This window comes from Tupaia chinensis, unplaced genomic scaffold (genome assembly GCF_000334495.1).
Source record: "Tupaia chinensis unplaced genomic scaffold, TupChi_1.0 Scaffold000362_1, whole genome shotgun sequence".
Lineage (NCBI taxonomy): Eukaryota > Metazoa > Chordata > Mammalia > Scandentia > Tupaiidae > Tupaia > Tupaia belangeri.
In genome coordinates, this window is record NW_006159859.1 from 8,847,635 (window position 1) to 8,864,552 (window position 16,918).

At 41.2% G+C, this 16,918-nt stretch overlaps 1 protein-coding gene across 1 annotated transcript in view; it reads right to left on the bottom strand.

Moving 5' to 3' along the window:
- The window catches only part of MFSD8 (major facilitator superfamily domain containing 8), a 30,783-nt gene extending 14,220 nt beyond the window's left edge, over positions 1–16,563 (bottom strand). Inside the window, exons 1-5 of the mRNA XM_006153145.3 lie at positions 16,418–16,563; positions 12,827–12,918; positions 10,049–10,092; positions 3,451–3,691; positions 1,792–1,905 (exon numbers count right to left, since the gene is read on the bottom strand). Coding sequence (XP_006153207.1) covers positions 1,792–1,905; positions 3,451–3,691; positions 10,049–10,092; positions 12,827–12,918; positions 16,418–16,482 — 556 coding nt within the window. The 5' untranslated portion in view covers positions 16,483–16,563. The remainder of the gene's footprint in view (positions 1–1,791; positions 1,906–3,450; positions 3,692–10,048; positions 10,093–12,826; positions 12,919–16,417) is intronic.
- Between the last annotated feature and the right edge of the window lie 355 nt (positions 16,564–16,918).

Genomic DNA, 16,918 nt, shown 5'->3' on the forward strand with positions numbered 1-16,918 from the left:
AGAGAAAATAAGAAAGAATCCCCCATGGGAGATGGCCATGCTGCAATCCTTTCTTCTCATTTCTCTTGTCGGGAGGATATACACACACCCGGAGGGTTTCTCAGGCTGCTGGGTCCAGGATGTGAACTGCAGGGTCAGCCATGTGGGATCCAGCTACATTAACCACCATGCCACCAAGTTGGTCCCACCACCAGCTGGTCCAAGATTTAACTCTTATGTTTGTTCCAGAATACTAAACTGAAATACTAGATTTTGTTGAATGATGCATTAAGAGTTTCTTCTGGTGAGCCCTTTTTTTTTTTTTTTTGGACAATAGAAGAAAGTTATGGAAACTGATGGTGGTACTGGGTTGGTTTGAAGCTGATAGTATTCATAACTGCAATATTTAAAATGTCAATCAATACATGCTTTTTTCATTGTTATTCTAGGCAAAAAAAAAAAGACTAATTTTTCATTATTCACTTAGGAGAAAATTAATTTTCATTAAGGAAGTATTAAATCTCATTTTTAAAATACTTTTAAAAGGATGAAAGTTTCAGAAGAAGACAGTAAGACTTAGAAAGCACTCCCAGTGGGGATGGTCATGTCACAAACCCTTTTCTACATTTTCCTCATGGGATTTTTGGGCGTGCATGCACACATGTGCCTGGCAAGTTTTTCGAGCAAACACGACCAGGAGTCAAACTGTAGTCAGTCACATGGATCAAGCCACCTTCACTACCACGGCCCCATAAAAACTCTCATTTTCTTTGACCTCAGTAAAGTGTTCAAGGAATGGGCAAAGGATTAAAGAGTAAAGAACTGTTTATAGTTTTTGTCAAATCCTTCAGTAGAAATAATTTTGGTTTTTTCTTTTTGTTTTGTAAAAATTTTATTTTTAATAAACAGAAAAAATTTAATTTTTGCAGAAATGTCAAGCTAAATGATTGTTTGACAGAGTCAGACACAGGTTTCAACCTCAGATTTCCCATTACTGTCTGAGTGACTTAGGACAATTTATTCCTCATCTGTGAAAATGGACTAAAGCACTTAATGCAGAGGGTTAGTGTCAGGTTCAAAGAAGCCTAACCTCACTGCTAGATTGAAGAATGTTAACTTTGGGACCAACAGATAGCATAATAGTCACATCGCTGAACTCCCACAAAGTTGACTATGGTTCGAGTCCTGGACCTGGTGACATAAACTCATGCTGGACACATGTTGCATGTGTGACCAAGACCCCTAGAGGAGAATGGAGGAGACGGGACTGTGGCGTGGCCATCCATCCTGGGTAGGGGGTGATTTCTTGCTTGCTTTCTCTCTGTCTGTCTCTGTCTCCAGTGAGCACATATAATCTCTCTTAAAAAAAAAAAATTAGTTTCTCTCCCTTCCCCTTCAGGTAGGAGGGTTTTTTAAAGAATTATTTTATTTATTTTAATTTGACCAGAGAAGGATGGAGGTGGGGGCGGGGAGAGAGAGAGAGAAGGGAAGCCACCAGGTCCAGGACTTCCTTTTAACCCCCACCCCCCCTGCCAACCCCCAGCTAGCAGGTCTTTTTTTTTTTTTAATTATTTTATTTATATATTTTAATTTGACCAGAGAGGGACAGAGTGAGAGAGAGAGAGAGAGTGAGAAAGCAAGCCACAGGTCTGGGACTTAAACTGTAGTCAGCCATGTGGGAGTCAAGCATCCTTAACACCACACCACCTGCTAGGCCCACTGGGGGGTTTTAATACTTCAATTTCATTTAACATTCAACCTGAAAAGTTTTCCCAATTCAAATTCAAGTAATGACAAGTGAAGAACACCTACCTGGACCTAGAATAAAACCTAATGCTTGACATGCACTTATATTTGCCATGGAACTGGTTCTCTCCTGAAGGGAAGTAGCACCAGCAACATATGATCTGACAACTGCTACATTTCCTAAAAAAGACAATAATCCAAAGGAAAAGAAAATATTCTTCATGTTATAAAATCCAACTTAATTTGGCTTTATGCAGAAGAAGAAATAGTGGTCAACAGTATGAGGGATTCTTCAAATAGTAGATGGAAAAGATATATTATGAAAAAACAATGCATGGATTTAAAAATCTTTGTACCACATTAACTTGTACTTTAATTCCATTTTTCCATGAACTCTTTAAAGTCTTCTCATAAGGTTGCTGCTTCTTATTTATGACCATACAAAACATGTAACATATTTTAATTAAGCAAATGCATCAATTAAACATGGTATTTGAAGTAATATAAAAACAATTACATACTTAAATGAATGAAAAATTATACTATAAGAATATCAAACTTTCTTATTATTAAATACCAAGAAACCAATAAGAAAATGGAACACTACTGATTGCTACAACTTTTTTTTTCTAAGACAGACTTTTGTTGTAGGGCATGTGTGCTTACTGGAGAGAGAGAGAGAGGCAGAAAGTGAGAAATTCCCCCCGGGGGGATGGCCACACAGCAATCCATTCTCCTCTCGGGACTTTAGGCACACATGCACATGCACCCAGAGTGATTTTCAAGCTGCCAGGTCCAGAACTTGAATGGTGGTTGACTAGGGAGTCTAGTGACATAAGTGTATAAGTGTTATGCCATCTGCTCGTCCCAGCTGCAACTATTTTTAAAAGAAAGGTTTCATAGGACCAGCAAATGGCATAATGATTACATCACTGGATTCCCACATGGCCAACCACGGAGTCCTGGATCTGGAGGCTTAAAACTCATGTCAGGTACATATGCATGTGTGTGCAAAATCCCACAAGAAGAATGGAGGAGAAGGTACCGTGGAGTGGCCATACCACTGGGGAGTGATTTCTTGCTTTATGTCTCTCTCTCTGGAGAGTATGCATGCCCTATAGCAAAAATTTCTCTCTCAAACAAACAAACAAAAGGTTTCACAAATTCTGTATGTACAGTCCTATAAGAGGAAAAAAAAAAGAAAAACTGCCAACTAACACTTTAATTCAAAAATTTTATTGAGCATTTGAACAGAATAACTGTTCAAGAGATGCTGCTAGGGTTGCCGAATATTAAAAAAAACTATTATAAAAATAAATTTTAAAAAGTAATAATAAAAAAAATAATTCTTTCAAAAAAATTACCACCTGGTTTGTAGGAGAGGATGAAAACAGTGCAAGACTATAAGTAAGTGCCAGAAACATGTCAGAAAAGAGATCTGTTAAGGGGCAGTGTAGCCTAAGAAGGTTTCTGAAAGATGCGGAACTTGAACTCAGCGTTGAAGGACAGAGAATGATGGACACAGCTGACAGAAACCATAGGTAGTGGGAACATTATGAGCAAAGGCAAAATGGCAGAAAAGATTAGGCTGCCGCAATGAGAAATGTGTACGTGGACATGTGGGAGATGAGATCAAGAGGCAGTGAAGCCAGGTGAGAGAGGGCCGTAAACGTCAGGCTGACTGGGCATGTGACTCAGCCCAACGCACACGCACAAACATCTTACCTGCTCCAAAGCCCACCAAGGCACGCGCGATCAGCATGTAGTACTTATTATGAGAGGCCGGGAGGTGGACATATGCATAGAGGCAGTTGGCTACCACCGAAATGAAGATGGAGACAATAAGAGGTTCTTTTCTTGGTCTATAATTAGACCATAAACCAAACAGAAGTGAAGCTACCATTTGGCCAAGACTATATGAAGCGATAACCCAGCCCAAAAAACTTGCATCAGCTGTCTGGTCAATCTGCAGGAAAAACAAAACAAAACAGTGTTTTAAGAAGTGTTAGCCAAGGAAAGTTTAAAATCTAAATCCATCTGTCTGACCATGTACAATGTTCTATAAAGAAAAAAATAACAACCCTAACACATAGGTTTTTATAACAATATTACTTACAGGAAAGGATTCAAACTTCTGATAATAAATGAAATGTATTAACAATTCACTGTATGCAAGAAAAAATTCTTGAGAAGCTTCATCTTTTAGAATGATTATACAAATTTTGGGTTCATAAAAGATCTTACTGAAGGGACCAGCAGTTGGTGTAATGGCTATGTCGCTGGACTCCCATGTAGTCAACCACAGTTCGAGTCCCGGACCCAGTGGCTTAAACTCATGTCGGGGGTGTGTGTGTGTGCATGCCCAAGATCCTGAGAGGAGAATGGAGGAGAAGGAATTGCAGGGGGTGATTTCTTGCTTTCTGTCTCTCTCTGTCTTTCTGGTGAGCACACACACCCTATAGCAAAAATTTCTCCAAAAAAAAAAAAAGTATAAAAAAAAAACTTACTAAAAAAAGTCATACACTGTATATAGTATATATAGTAATATTGTCATAACTAATATGAACTGCTTTTTAATTCTTATAAATACAGTTCAGATCAACCTAAAGAGGCTGGGTATGGTGGCTCATAACTGTTATCATAGCTAGCTGAGAGGCTGGGGTAACAGAATCATGAAGCAGTGAGACCCTGTCAAAACTAAGTCCACCTTTTTTTAACCCTCCCCCTTTCTCTTATTAAAAATAAATAAATAAAAATTAAAATAGAAACAAAAATAAAACCCCAAAGTGCTTGATACTGAATTTCCAAACATAACAATATTGACAAAGTCAGAATTCTAGAAGCATCAATGCTTTGCTATGGGAACTTAGATATGACTGTGGTGTTCCAAGCTTCCTCAACTATTTACTTACAGATGATTACTTATGCATTCTATTAAGACGCACTGAAGCCTTCTCTATAACAACAACAACAACAAAAATTGTGCTAGGCAATAGGAATACAAACATGAGCAAACACAGTTCCTGCCATCAAGGATTTCCCCAGCCAGGTTCTACTTGTCTGGTTCTGAAAAATCCTCGCCTGTAAGGCCATCCCTGTGGGCATGGTAGTTAAGGGAGCCACATCCTCATGGCCAACGGCTGGCTCAAGTCCCTACTCTGGCGGCTTGAAAAACGTGCTGGGCATGTGTGTGTGCGTGCTGAAAATCCAACAGGATGGAGAAATGGAGAAGGAATTATAGCGTGGTTATGTCCCACTGGGAGGTGCTTTCTCCCTTTCCTTCTCCTCTCTTCTCTCTGCCTCCCTGTCTGTCTGCTCTGGTGAGCACGTGTGCCTCCTAGCAATTAAAAAAAAAAAAAATCTGATTAGCTTGGAAAATAAGTAGCATGTTTTAATTCTTCATCTGCCAAATGGGGATAACTTTGTAGGGTTGTTATAAGAATTATTTGAGGGGGAGACCAGCAATTAGCATAATGGCTATGTTGCTGGACTCCCACGTAGTCGACCGTGGTTCATGTCCTGGACCCAGTGGCTTAAAACTCACGCCGGGCGCGTTTGCATGCATGCCCAAGGTCCCAAGAGGAGAATGGAAGAAAAGGGATTGCGGCGTGGCCATCCCACCTGGGGGGTGATTTCTCTCTTTCTGTCTCTCTCTCTCTCTCTGTCTGGCGAGCGCATGCACCTATAGCAAAAACCTCTTCAAAAAAACAATTATATTTAAGCTCCTGTTCAGTCTTACTAAAAAAAGTCATACACTGTATATAGTATATATAGTAATATTGTCATAACTAATATGAACTGCTTTTTAATTCTTATAAATACAGTTCAGATCAACCTAAAGAGGCTGGGTATGGTGGCTCATAACTGTTATCATAGCTAGCTGAGAGGCTGGGGTAACAGAATCATGAAGCAGTGAGACCCTGTCAAAACTAAGTCCACCTTTTTTTAACCCTCCCCCTTTCTCTTATTAAAAATAAATAAATAAAAATTAAAATAGAAACAAAAATAAAACCCCAAAGTGCTTGATACTGAATTTCCAAACATAACAATATTGACAAAGTCAGAATTCTAGAAGCATCAATGCTTTGCTATGGGAACTTAGATATGACTGTGGTGTTCCAAGCTTCCTCAACTATTTACTTACAGATGATTACTTATGCATTCTATTAAGACGCACTGAAGCCTTCTCTATAACAACAACAACAACAAAAATTGTGCTAGGCAATAGGAATACAAACATGAGCAAACACAGTTCCTGCCATCAAGGATTTCCCCAGCCAGGTTCTACTTGTCTGGTTCTGAAAAATCCTCGCCTGTAAGGCCATCCCTGTGGGCATGGTAGTTAAGGGAGCCACATCCTCATGGCCAACGGCTGGCTCAAGTCCCTACTCTGGCGGCTTGAAAAACGTGCTGGGCATGTGTGTGTGCGTGCTGAAAATCCAACAGGATGGAGAAATGGAGAAGGAATTATAGCGTGGTTATGTCCCACTGGGAGGTGCTTTCTCCCTTTCCTTCTCCTCTCTTCTCTCTGCCTCCCTGTCTGTCTGCTCTGGTGAGCACGTGTGCCTCCTAGCAATTAAAAAAAAAAAAAATCTGATTAGCTTGGAAAATAAGTAGCATGTTTTAATTCTTCATCTGCCAAATGGGGATAACTTTGTAGGGTTGTTATAAGAATTATTTGAGGGGGAGACCAGCAATTAGCATAATGGCTATGTTGCTGGACTCCCACGTAGTCGACCGTGGTTCATGTCCTGGACCCAGTGGCTTAAAACTCACGCCGGGCGCGTTTGCATGCATGCCCAAGGTCCCAAGAGGAGAATGGAAGAAAAGGGATTGCGGCGTGGCCATCCCACCTGGGGGGTGATTTCTCTCTTTCTGTCTCTCTCTCTCTCTCTGTCTGGCGAGCGCATGCACCTATAGCAAAAACCTCTTCAAAAAAAAAAAAAAAAAAAAAGAATTAGCAAGTGGCATGGTGGTTAAGGCGCTGGACACTCCCACATGGCAGACCACGGTTCAAGTCCTGGGCCTGGTGGCTTACTTTTGCTCTTTCTCTCTTTCTTTGGTCAAATTAAAATAAATGAATAAATAAAATTAAATAATTTTTAAAAAAAGAATTATTTGGGACCAGCAGTTAGCGTAATGGCTATGTAGCTGGACTCCCACGTAGTCAACTGCAGTTCGAGTCCCGGACCCGGTGGCTTAAACTCATGCCGGGCATGTGTGTGTACATGCCCAAGATCCCGAGAGGAGAATGGAGGAGAAGGGATTGCGGCGTGGCCATCCCCCCTGGGGGGTGATTTCCTGCTTTCTATCTCTCTGTCTTTCTCTGTCTGGCGAGCGCATGTGCCCTATAGCAAAAACCTCTCCAAAAAAAATATATTATTTGAGCCTACACATGTACAGTGCTTAGAACTATGTCGGTATATACAAACTATATAAAAACAGTATTTCCTATTATTTTCTTTAATTACTGTGTCAGCTTATTACCACGTTTTATTACTTTACCTCATGCATAAGTATTCCCAGTACTCCCTAGGAATAACCTATCATTCAAAATCTTGGTTTTGACAATGTGAGTCTTTATGAATATTACGGCTACCTCTGGGCAGCACGACATCACTTGACTGATGCCTATCTGTCAATCAGCACCAGGAAGTAAGATTCATAGTAGCACCAAACTCCTTTTTGACAGGGTATTTACTGTGTGTGTGTGGGGGCGGGTATTTTAGAGGAGTGGAGAAGAGGGTTTGGGTAGGTTTTCTTTTTCACAGGTAGTCTTTAAGCTAAGTAGTATTTGACAACATACTATCATAAAGTGCTAGTAGCCTTAAATTAAGAATGAAAAACATTTAAGGTAGTAGGTCACATAAAACTGTGGTTAAGAATCAGGTTTTCATTTCAGATAGGCTTCTGCCATTTTCTTGCATGACCTTGGGCAAGCTACCTCTCTTCTCTGAGCCCAAATTCTTCACCTGTCTAACAGGAGGGACAATAAACACTCCACAAGGTAGTTATAAAAATTCAAAGATGATGTCAGTGTGGGCCAGCCAGGTGGCATGGTGGTTGAGGTGGCTAGATCCCATCTGGCAAACTGTGTAGTTCCTGTCCCAGATCAGGCAGCTTGGAAAAGAGGAGAATGGAGAAGGAATTACAATGTAGTCATTGCCTCTGGTGGGTGTTCTCTCACTTTTTCTGTGGTCCAAGTGCTGAACCTGGCAGCTTGAGAATCACAACAGATAGGGACCAATGGATGGTATAATGGCTATGTCGCTGGACTACCATGTAGTTGACTGTGGTTTGAGTGCCAGACCCGGTGGCTTAAACTCACACTGGGCATGTGTGCGTGCGTGCCCAGGATCCCAAGGGGAGAATGGAGGAGAAGGGATTGCGGTGTAGCCATCCTCCCCAGGAGGTTATTTCTCACTTCCTCTCTCTGTGTCTCTATCTCTGTCTATCTCTCTGGCAAGCATATGTACCCTATGGCAAAAAAATTGTTTTAAAAAAGTCAATACTTAATATATCACAGATATCATTTTTAATCACTAAATATTTATCAAATATGTCTGGTATTTTTGTTGAAACTGTTTCACCATCCTAATATTTTAGAAGGAGAGTTAAGTAAACTCTGTAAACACAAAGGGATATAAAAATAGAAAAGCTTTCACAGATAGTTTTTGAGAGGAGGTGGCATTAGAGCAAAGCCCTGAAGAATAATAAAAGATAGTGAGGAAGGAGCGAGGAAGGCGAGGAGAGAGAAGGAATAATGGAGGAGAGAAAAGCATACTAGAAAAACAAACAAGAAGAAAAACGTATAAACATCTGAAGAGCCTGCATTCATCCAAGTAAATGTTTCATAAATTGTTGGCTTTATATCTTCATAATATGGGCCAAGAGTTAAGATCTAGTCTAAAATACACACACATGTACATTAGCACTGGCGAAAACCCCCACATAAGGAACAAGATGATAAAAAAGAATTTACAAAAGAATTTAAGTAGTTAGAGCTAAAAGGAATGCTAGGACAGAGAAATGTCATGGAAGATAAGAGCTGGTTTAGGAAGTAGGGGACAAGACACAATGTCAAAGCTATCCAGACCTAAAATAAGCACTGAAATGTATCTATTGATCAGCAACTAAGTCATTGGAGATCTTTTTTTTTTTTTTTTAGAGGTTTTGTTTTGTTTTTGCCTTAGGGTGAGTGCACTAGAGAGAGAGACAGAGACAGTGAGAAGGAAAGTGAGAAATCACCCACCAGGGGGGATGGATATGCCACAATCCCTCTTCTCCATTCTCCTCCTGGGATCTTGAGCATGCACGCACATGCACCCGGCATGACCTTGAAGCTACCAAGTCCAGGACCTGAAACTGTGGTCGGCCACGTGGAAGCAACATAACCACTACGCCATCTGCTGGTCCCACTCATTGGAGATCTTAACAGGAGCAATTTCAGAGTAGCAGAAGAGTTAATCAGATAATACCAAGTTAAGAAGTGACTAGGAGGTTAGAAAATACAGAGCAAGTCTTTAAGAACCTTAAGTGAAATACTATTATAGACAAATCACATAGCCAGTTTACACACTGATTGTACTAAGTTCATTCCCGGAGACTTAAGACAGAATTTACAGGACTTGATGATCAATTTATGTCAAGGTACCTTCCAAGGTTACATCTTCCTGTCACCCACTCTTCCCCTTCTAGTAATCACAGCACCCAAAACATTTATTAATTATCCTTTTCATTAGGTCCCTCATAACCCAAATTAACTCTATAAAAAAGTATAAAATCATTACACAGGCACAACTGTACATTTTGGGAATTCAGATTATGTCTAGTTTAGTTTCCTTTTTATTGGGGGGTGGTAGTGACAGAATGTTTTAAGTTGGTGACCACGTATCTACATTTGCCTGGGACTGGCTGTAAACGTATTTTCACATCAGAGTGTTCTGATTGCACAGTAAAGCATATGACCACCTTACTTCTAAGCCTCTTGCAAGGAACTATTTTCTCAAGTTATTCAAGATTAAACCAAAGACTAGCAAAGAGATGCTCTAGAACGTGCTAAACTATATAAGTTACTACTACTACACTTACTTAGAAGAACTGAGGGCACCACAGGTGGTGGTGTGGTTAAGGTGCTGGACTCGCACATGGCTGACTAGTTCAAGTCTTGGACCTGGTGGTTTGCGCTCTCACTTTCTCTCTCTCTCTCTCTCTCTCTCTCTCTCTGGTGAGCAGATGTGCCCTATAGCAAACTTAAAATAATAATAATAATAGTAATAAATTAAATAAATATATTTTTAAAACAGAATTGAAGTGTACAAACCTTTTGGAGATATGGCCATATAGAGATTATCACAATAGAAAATCCTGTGAAGAGGAAAACTTGGTTATTTATTTTATAATAATTTAATCACAATTACAGATATAATTTCATAAACTACATCATGGATATTAAAAATAGAATTCTAGACCTACAAATTTATGCAGACAAATGTCTATTTTATATCAAGCTAAGAGATTTTTCATTATCCAAAGGAAAATAAATATTAAAAGTTTGAAAAGAACATATAGTTATAGTCCCTGACCATAATTAATACCACAAAAGCAGAGAACAAATTTCTTCTCACTCACGTGCTTTTACTGTAAATGGAAATGATTGAAAGCTTTGTTGAGTGTTTATAGCAGAAATGAACAGAGGAATGGCCACTTTGTAAGACAGGAAGTGCCAGGCTCCTAGCCTATGTTATTTGAGAAAGACTGATTGAATGTAGGGAAGACTGGAAAGGAAAATAGTCATCTAAAGGGGACAGTGGCCAGGATTAGAACCAGGATTATTTCCGCTGGCTTTCACTGCTCTAGAACTGTAATAATAAACTCCAATCGTATTTGTAAATTTTAAATGTTAGGCATATCCAATAGAAATTTTATAAGGCCTATTTTTTAATAAGGCCTATTATTTTTTTTTTGAATATTTCTGCCATAGGGCATGTGTGCTCTATGGGGAGACAGAGGGAGATAGGGAGAGAGAGAGTGAGAAATCACTGCCCGGGGGATGGCTATACCTCAATCCCTTCTCCTCCATTCTCATCCTGGGATTTAGGGTGCACACACGTATGCTGCCTAGAATGATTTTCAAGCTGCCAGGGCTGGAATTTGAACTGCGGTCAGCCATGTGGGAGTCCAGTGCCATAACCACTATGCCAATAAGGCCTATTTTTCTTTCTTTCAAAGAATTATTTAATTTTATTTATTATTATTTTTTTTCCCTTTAACTTTTATCTACATTTATTTTATGCTGAATTTATTCCCATGCCATAAGTTTTTGTTTCTTCTTCTGGGATATCTTTTTCTTCTGTGTGACTTCCTCTTCCGGTTTAGGAACAATTTGCTCCTTTTCAGTGAGGATCATCTCGATGTGGCAGGGGGAGCTCATATATGGGTTAATCTGCCCATGAGCTCTGTACGTACGACGGCACATCTTGGGTGCCTTGTTCACCTGAATGTGTTTTGCTCAATGTCCAGAGAGTCTACATCTAACCCCTTAAGTTCAGCATTACTCTCCACGTGTGTAAGCAGGTGCAGCAAAAATCACTCTTTGAGTCACTGACCTTGTGTCTAGCCCACTGTTTAGCCTGGGCACATCTACCAACTCCACCATTGTAATGACAGAATGGCACACACTGCTTCTGTGAAGTGACATCTTTCAGATACTTGGTGGCTTTTCATATATGCATACCCTCGATGGCCTGGGCAGTTTCACGAGTGTTCTATTTTTTTTTGGAGAGGTTTTTGTTATAGTGTGTGCGCTCGCCAGACAGACAGAAAGCGAGAAATCACCCCCCAGGGGGGATGGCCTCTCCACAATCCCCTCTCCTCCATTCTCCTCCCGGGATCCTGGGCACGCACGCACATGTGCCCAGCATGAGTTTTAAGCCACCAGGTCCAGGACGCGAACCGCGGTCGACCACATGGGAGTCCAGCGACACAGCCATTACGCTAACTGCTGGTCCCACGAGTGTTCTTAAAGTGAACACAAAGATTTGAACCTCTTGACTTGCATGACTTTGTGGAGTTCTCTGGGTCAAGTGAATAGCGAACCAGTTTCAAAGATCACCTCAGGCCACTATACTTCAGCAGATGGCTTGGTGGTTAAGGCGCTGGACTGCCACATGGCCAAGTGCGGTTCGAGTGCTGGTCCTGGCAGTTTGCTCTCTCACTTTCCTTCTCTCTCTCCCTCTGTCTCGGTCTCTCTCTGATCAAATAAAGATACAATAATAATAACAAATAAAATTAAAATAAATAATTCTTTTAAAAAAAGCCCATACTTCTCCAAAGATACACAAATGGTCATAGACACATGAAAAGATGCTCAACATCACTAATCATTAAGGAAATGCAAATCAGAACCATTCTGAGGTATCCTCTCATATCCACTAAGATGGGCACTATCAGAGCAACAGAAAATAAGTACTGGACATGATGTGGAAAATTGGAACCCTGCCTGTCAATAGGAATGTAACATGGTGTAGCTGCTACAGAAAACAGTATAACAGTTCCTCCAGAAATTAAAACTAAAACCATCATATGGTCCAGCAACTTCACTCGCGTGTACACCCAGAAGAACTGAAAGCATGATCTTACAAAGGAATTTTCACACCCACGTCCAGAACAGTACTATTCACAATAGTCAACAGGAGGTTGAGTCCTGGACCTAGTGGCTTGGAAAATACACTGGGCTTGGCAGCAGGTGGTATGGTGGTTAAGGCATTGGACTCCCATGTGGCCAACCATGGTTTGAGTCCTGGACCTGGCAGCTTGTTTTCTCACTTTCCCTCTCTCTGGCTAAATTAAAGTAATAAGAATAAATAAAATAAAATAAAATAAATCATAAAAAAAGAAAAACACACTGGGCATATGTGCACAATTTCCCAATAAACTTTTTAAAAGCCCCTGGTACTTCATAGCATTGAACTTACAAATGATAAGATGGTAAATTTTGTTATGCATCTTTAGCACAATGAAAGAATTTTATAAATTAAATGAGGTTAAAATACGACACTTATCTGAATTCTTAAATTTATGTATAATTTCTAATACTTACCTACACTGCTGATAAACATTGTAAGGTAAAGGATTCTAATAGATCTCCATCGGCTCTTGTAATGCTCTTCAGTTTCTATAATGTCCCATTCTCTGAGTGTAAAGAAGAAAATTCAAGTAGTATAAATTTATTGCAGTATTTTTTTAGAGAATTTTTTAAACTTTATTTATTTGTTTATTTCAGTTTGACCAGAGAGGGGGAGAGAGAGACAGACAGACAGAGAGAGAGAGAAAATAAGTGAGAAAGCAAGCCACCAGGTCAAGGATCCAAACCATCGTCAACCATGTGGGAACCCAGCACCTTTAACCACCATGCCACCTGCCGACCCCCTGCAGTATTAACTTTATGTATTAACAGTTTTACTTTCACTGTCCTGAATTCATGAAAATTATTTGAGAGAGGAAGAATTTAGTAATGTTGGTTTTTGCTATATTCATTTATCTATGACTGGCAAATTTTTTAATTTCTATGGATTGTATTTATGCATCATGGTACACAGAAACATAGGAGACCCAAAGCAGGTTAAAAAGCTAAAATGTGGGCCAGTTGGTAGCCTGGTGGTTAAGGCAGCAAGATCTCACATGGTAGACTGTGTGGTTTGAACCCCAGATATGGCAGTGTGAAAAACAGACTGGAAATGTAGGCATGAGTGCTCAAAATCCCCAAAGAAGAAATGGAAGAGAAAGGACTGTGGCATGAACATCTCCCATGGTGGTGGTGGAGGGGTGTGCTTTCTCACTTTCTCTCTCTTTCTCTGTGAACACACACATACCCTCTAGCAAAGTAAGAATAATTTTTTCACAAAGCAGTTATTTTACTATTTTGGAGATTCTCAAACGTATTAAGACTACTGAAAACTGTTAAACTAACAAAATGAATAAACTATGAAAAGATAAACTAGCTACAAAAATTTGATGTTGACACATGGAATGCGCTGCTACTAAGAATGAAAAGGTAATTACTGTCATCATTACGACATGCTCTACTTGATGAGAGCATATTCACTTGACTTTAGGAGACTGGATTAGTATTACATTTTTAGTAAATTTGTTTTATTTTCTGGAGATCAGAAATCAAAAGTTAAATCACATAATAAGAGCTATCATTGGGCTAGCCCTGTGGCCTAACAGTTAACGCAGTTGGATCCCACATGACTGACTGTATTGTTGACTCCTGGCTTTGGCAGCTAGAAAAACACACAGGATCTGTGTGCATGTGTGCCCAAATTCTGACAAACTGAAGAACAGAGAAGGGACTGCAGCATGATCATGCCCCACCGAGGGCACGTGTTCCCCTCTCCCTCTTTCTGTGTCTCGTTCTGGTAAGTGCATGTGCTTTCTAGAGAAGACAAAAACATAAACAAAACAACATATCATTAAAAGCAGCCTGGAATTGGTCAAATAATTATTTTGCTTGGATATTATCTAAGCCAAGGGACTGAGAAGTCTCAATACATTACTTCATTGTTTTTAAAATGTCACAAAATCACCTGCTTCACTGACTTCAACTTGATTGAAAATCAGTTAGAAGTAATACAGGTGCAAAGTTGTGCTACACCATACTGGAGCCACATGGGCGATCCAGGTTTGGATCACAGGTTGACCTGAACCCAGCACCAGTGCTTGCCTGTGATCCTGCTGGCTAAGAGGTTCAGGGGAGGTTGACCACATAGCAAGACCCTATCAAAGGTACATATCTCCCTCTCTCATGAAAGAAGTAAAATAAAAATGTAAAAAGAAAAAAGAAAACTTTTCTTTTTTTCATTTAAGAGCAATTTTGGCTACAGGGAACATGCGCTCACCAGAGAGAGAAAGAGAGAGAGAGAGAGAAAGCAAGAAATCACTCCCCAGGGGGGACAGCCATGCTGCAATCCCTTCTCCTTCGTTATCCTCTCGGGATTTTGAGCATGTACACACACGTGCCTGTTGTGAGTTTTAAGTCGCCAGGTCTGGGACTCGAACCATGGCATGGCAACTTTCACCTCCTATATATTATACTGGGATATTCTCAATATAACCCATGTGACACTTCTGCAAAAATGTTTAACTAGGATCTATTCAGAAAGAAACAGTCCACAAATCCAGAATGTAAGATCTCCTGTAGAAAAAATGGACTCAAAAGAGTCAATGTTAACAAGAACATAGATAGGTCAGAGGATAGTATTATGTTGAGAGAGCCTAAAAAGACATAACAATGCATAAACAGTGATTTACTGGGACCAGCAGGTGGCATGGTGGTTAAGGTGCTGGACACTCCCATATGGCTGACCATGGTTTGAGTCCTTGAACTGGTGGCTTGCTTTCTCCTTTTCCCTCTCTCTCTCTCTCTGTCTCTCTCTGGTCAAATAAAAAGAAATGAATGAATAAATAAATAAATAATTCTATAAAATAAAATAAAAAAAAAAAAGTGATTGACTCTCCTTTCTTGTTTCTTTTTTTAAAAAGGATGTAAAATACAGGGGCCGGTAGGTGGCATGGTGTTTAACAGTGCTAGACTCTCACATGGCCGACCACAGTTCGAGTCCCAGACCTGGCAATTGGCTTTCTCACTTTCTCGCTCTCATTCTCTCTCACACACACTCTGTCCTTCTCTGGTCAAATTAAAAAAATAAAATGGAATAAATAAACTTAAAATTAAAAATAATTCTTTTTTAAAAAAAGGATGTAAAGTACAGTTTAGAAACCAGTGGAAAAACTTGAGTAGACTGGGGTCAGCAGGTGGTGTGATGGTTAAGGCACTGGACTTCCTTCCCATCTCCAACTGCAGTCCGAGTCCTGGACGTGGAGGTTTGTGTTCTCACTCTCTCTCTCTCTCTGATGAGTGCATGTGCCTTATAGCAAATTAAAATAATAAATAAAATTAAAATCTTTAAAAAAAAACCCGTGAGTATAGACCATATAATGCAAAATATTCTTGAATTAGTATTGTATTTCTAGTAACAGTGATTGGAGTTGTGTAATAGAAGGCCTTTGTTCTTGGACTATGCATGCTGCAGTAAAGTACTTGGGAGAAAGTGTCATAATGTCTGCAACCTACTTTTGGATACTTTAACAAGGAGGTGTGTGTGCGTGTGTACAAGCAGAGAGATTTGAGCAGCGTGGAAATTAGTCTTTATTTGTACATTCGACACTGGAAAAAGGTGAGCCCGTTTTTAGCAGTCTTACCTACTAATAAAATATCAACAAGTTAACAGGTTACCTAGGCAGGCAGTACTAACACAGTTATCTTCAAGTATCGATTGAAACCATCATTTTGGAACTTTTGTGAACTGGAAAGTGATCAGTTTTATGGGCAAATGAATACATTGGCTCGGCTGCTACATGATGTGCTGCAGTGAAAGTCAGAGGCAGAAGGGGTTTCTCTCACACCTTCACGCGAACCCACCGGCTGACCGCCCCCGCGGCCCAAGCCCCTAATTCCTCGATCCGGAGCGAATCTCGCCGGCTGCAACGACCAGCCTCGGGCTACCGCGCCGGGGCACTCCTCTCGTAGTCTGCAGAGAGAGTTCTGCCCCGTGCGGCTGACGCCGGGAAACGAGCCAAACTCAACTGCGCGAGAGGGCAAGGGGTCCTTCTACCCGCATCCGCTGACCTGCTTCCGGGTGTACGGTCGCCCAAGAGCGGCTCCTGTTCCGCCTGGATCCCGGAGCTCGCCATAGTTCCAGCCGCACCAGGAGGCTTGCAGCCAACTCTCGCGACACCTGCTCCTGCCCATCCCCGGCTGCCCGAAGCTGTCAAAACAAGTCTGGAAGTGCGCCTGCGCGCCCGTCGGCCCGAACCGGGCGGAGCGCCCTGACGTAGAGGCGGGGTCACGCTGGAGGCGGGGTCACGTAGTGCGCCCGCGGGTAGGGCTCTGTGTCCTCCGCTGCCGCCCTCGGTCCGCACCTCCCAGCCTGCCGGACTGCGCGGGGGCGGAGTCCAGAAGGGCTAGGGGGCGTGTGCAACTGGGCTCGTCCCCTTCTTCCCCTTTGGCTGGCCGCGGCCGCTGGCTCCTCCGTTCCTGGAGAGGTTGCGGGAGCTGCGGCTGGGGTTCAGACTAAAGTCCGGTCCCGGGAACCCCGAGAGCGGCGGCGCTGGGAGGCTCGGCCAGCTC